This window comes from Etheostoma spectabile, chromosome 16, assembly GCF_008692095.1.
Source record: "Etheostoma spectabile isolate EspeVRDwgs_2016 chromosome 16, UIUC_Espe_1.0, whole genome shotgun sequence".
NCBI lineage: Eukaryota > Metazoa > Chordata > Actinopteri > Perciformes > Percidae > Etheostoma > Etheostoma spectabile.
In genome coordinates this window covers 182,950-186,886 of record NC_045748.1, presented here as the reverse complement: position 1 = coordinate 186,886, position 3,937 = coordinate 182,950, and the positions used below count along the sequence as shown (strand labels likewise).

Below are 3,937 nucleotides of genomic sequence, written 5' to 3'. Positions count from 1 at the left end.
TGTCCTCTGTCTTCAGTCTCCGGGTGAGTTGTTAAAAATCTGCACGGCTTTCTACGTCACTAGCCGAGACTAACTTTAGCAGATGCTAGCGCTAGCATACTAGCTCATTGTCATTGGCAAAACGCTGCCACAATACACACTAGTTGACCACAATCGCCAAAAGAACTACTTCCATGCCCCTGTTCTGCAGGTATTCCACAAGTGTCACTTGTCTAGAAGAAGTCTCACAGCTAATCCTGCCTTGTACTGACCAAAGTTGGAGGAAGAGTTATCTAGCTGATGGGATCTTGCCTAGCTACTGCGCATGTGCAACTCCCAACTAGTATAGAAGTGAGATCTCTCACTCTGTAGCTAAAACAGAGATCTAAACACACAGGGTGAAAACAGAATGTGCAGCAATGTGAGGTACAACAAAAATATTATATTATATAATATGTGTTGGACCCTCCTAATATAAACACAGACATGCTGACTGTGAGTTAACTGCATCTACCACTTAATGTAAAGGCAAGCTGGCTGTATGTTTGCGGTTGATTTAACTTTAGTAACATTGGTCACTGGTCCCGAACCTCAGTCATTGTAGCTGTAAATTTCTGAAAACACACACCTCGCCAGCTGCTTCATTTGTGGGTAATATCTGTTTAAAGATGACGGTTGGTAAACATATTTTAAAAGATTGGAAGCTTGGAATCTGATGATCTGAATTAAAGCATGTCAGAATCAGATTTTATTGTTTTTTTTTTTAGAAATGAAACCATGTAAACCTATTCTGATATAACCTCTAAATACAACAATGAACCTGAAAATGAGCATAATATTGGTGCTTTAAGTTAAATGTATATTTATTCTCCTCAATTGCATCATCTTCCTCATCTCTCTCTGCAGCCTCCAGTATTCTCTCGTCTCCATCAAAGAAAGGCCAGAAGGGCACCTTGGTGGGTTACTCGCCTGAAGGGACTCCTCTGTACAACTTCATGGGTGACGCCCTGCAGCACACATCGCAGTCCCTCCCGCGCTTCATCAAAGACTCCCTGAAACAGATCCTGGAGGAATACGACTCCAGACAGATCTTCTACTTCCTGTGTCTCAACCTGGTACGTACAGTGCCAGGAAGAAAACACAACTCACCTGTAATTTGAAGCAAGAGTTATGAGGCGGGGGGGATTTACTGGCAGCACTACAAAAAAAAATAGTTATTCACATTGGAAATTTTGGAGCTTTTTAAATAAAATGGAAAAACAACAGAAAGCACAGAGTATATTATTAGGGATGCAAAATGTCATACAAGAACGATGACAATAACATCAAAGTTATGTAATAACTGTCAATATGTTAATAACGGTTAATAGTACTTTAACCCGGATATTCCACCAGGCTCTTCTGCGCTGTCTTGTTCCGTTCTCCGCCAAGCGCCATACCACACTGGGAACGTCTTGCCTGTCCAAGTCACAAATGTATTGTCTCTACAAGTAGGCTTCCTGAAAGAACAATTATGTGTTTATTGAGCTAGTAAATACCTTCCACTTCAAGCACTCCTGGAGTTAAACTTCCTGCCTTCTTTTTTCTAGCATTGTCCGTTGTTTGTTGTGTTCAAGAGAAGATATGGGGCATCCATCTAACTGGATGCTCTTGCTGTTTGACTCCTTGCCCGGCTGTCCGATTGGCCTGCGGCTTGCTTGAACAATAAAACTGGCGCCCTTTCTTTAGCAGAGCGCAGAGCCACTTCACGCACGCGTCTGGGGCGCTCCACTACGCGGGTGGTGGAAAATTAAGCATTGACTCGAATGGCCACAATTTCTCTCTGTGCCTCCGGAACGCAGCACAGACGCCCGGGGGACAATAGGGGTCAGAGACTACAGTTCTGAGTTCATTTAGTAAATTAATGTCAACTGTCCACTAGCGATTGATAATCCAAATATGACAGCTATTGCAATGAAATTCTCGACATACTGCCCTCCCGCAACATCTTAGTGGCAGTTGTGTTGGAAAAGCATGTTTGCAGCTACAGAGGACAAGGAGAATATGTCCTCGCTATTGTTTCTCGGAATTTGGGGGGGGGGTTAATGACCCAAAAAGGACTAAACATTTTACAATTACACACATGTTGCACATGGTCTTTTAAAAGCTGATATGTCAAATCTCGTTGTCTTCACATATTTAAATGACATTGTCTGACTAAAATAAATGTGACTAAAATACTGCTTTCTGGGAGAGCAAAGGCGATTTTGAGACATATATGGATGTCAAATATTTCTATTTCATTCATTTTGTTTTCACAAAATATTAATGTCTCCCGACTTTTTACTTCAAGTTGTCTCATGTTATTTGGAGTAAATGTGAGGTTTGTTGCACTGCATGTTTCAGGCTTTCACCTTTGTGGAGCTGTTTTATGGTGTTTGGACCAACAGCCTGGGACTGATCTCGGACGGCTTCCACATGCTCTTTGACTGCTCGGCTTTAGTCCTTGGCTTGTTTGCTGCCCTCATGACTCGCTGGAAAGCTACCAGGATCTTCTCCTACGGGTAAAAGTCATCATGAATCATGATTTGAAACATTCAAAGCATTTCAAATTCAGTTGAATGTTTTAAAAATGGACTCTTTTGATGTTGCAGCTATGGTCGTGTCGAAATACTCTCTGGATTTATCAATGGCCTGTTCCTGATGGTCATTGCTTTCTTTGTCTTCGTTGAGTCAGTGACCCGTGTGTTGGACCCTCCTAATATAAACACAGACATGCTGACTGTGAGTTAACTGCATCTACCACTTAATGTAAAGGCAAGCTGGCTGTATGTTTGCGGTTGATTTAACTTTAGTAACATTGGTCACTGGTCCCGAACCTCAGTCATTGTAGCTGTAAATTTCTGAAAACACACACCTCGCCAGCTGCTTCATTTGTGGGTAATATCTGTTTAAAGATGACGGTTGGTAAACATATTGTAAAAGATTGGAAGCTTGGAATCTGATGATCTGAATTAAAGCATGTCAGAATCAGATTTTACAAGTACTTAAAAGGAATTTGCATTGGTGGTAGGCACGTACATAGATAAACAAACATATTGAACACTTAATACAGAAACATACAGTGTATACATATACAGACCAACTCAGGATATCCCTAATATTTCAATATTTGGGATGATATTACGGCAGTTATTAATATCCTTTCTATGTTGTTTTTTTTGTGTCCTGCAGCCGGTGTCTGTTGGAGGCTTATTGGTCAACCTGGTGGGGATCTGCGCTTTCAGTCACGCTCATGCGCACGCTCACGGCGGCAAAAGCTGCTCGTCAAACGAACACGGTCACTCGCACCACGGCCACTCCCACAGCGAACACAGCCACGGGGGCCATGGCCACTCTCACGGTGGGCACGGGCATGGGCATGGTGGACACGGGCACTCCCATGGCTCCGTAGGTGGAGGCATGAACGCAAACATGAGAGGTGTGTTGATGTGACAAAAAGAACTTTGTGGGAAGTATGTTGTGGCCAGATGAAAATAATCTCCTGTTCTTCTCCTTGCAGGTGTTTTCCTCCATGTTCTGGCTGACACATTGGGCAGCGTCGGTGTGATCATCTCCACCATCCTAATCCGCCAGTTCGGCTGGTTGATTGCTGACCCCCTTTGCTCGCTCTTTATTGCCACGCTCATTTTTCTTAGCGTCATCCCTCTGCTGAAGGATGCCTGCGAGGTTCTTCTTCTACGAATTCCCCAGGAAAATGAGAAGGAGCTGAACAGTGCGCTGGAAAAGGTGAGGAGTCACGTTTGATGAGGACAAAGTTACTGCAGTTTTCCTAAACAGGCGGTGGTTTTACTTGCCATTAAAGTAATTGTTATGTATAGTAATGGAATAATTAGTTGTGCATTGCCAGACCTTCCTCCACAGCGTTAAGGGGGAGGGTCCTGCTAGTCCACACAGCATTCTGGGATGGGAGAAAAAC

General features: G+C 43.2%; 1 protein-coding gene across 1 annotated transcript in view; it reads left to right on the top strand.

Annotated features, from left to right (window-relative positions):
* slc30a5 (solute carrier family 30 member 5) overlaps positions 1 to 3,937 on the top strand; it is a 14,606-nt gene that overhangs the window by 8,521 nt on the left and 2,148 nt on the right. The window contains exons 10-14 of the mRNA XM_032539803.1: positions 886 to 1,094; positions 2,365 to 2,522; positions 2,613 to 2,742; positions 3,193 to 3,439; positions 3,521 to 3,747. Coding sequence (XP_032395694.1) covers positions 886 to 1,094; positions 2,365 to 2,522; positions 2,613 to 2,742; positions 3,193 to 3,439; positions 3,521 to 3,747 — 971 coding nt within the window. The remainder of the gene's footprint in view (positions 1 to 885; positions 1,095 to 2,364; positions 2,523 to 2,612; positions 2,743 to 3,192; positions 3,440 to 3,520; positions 3,748 to 3,937) is intronic.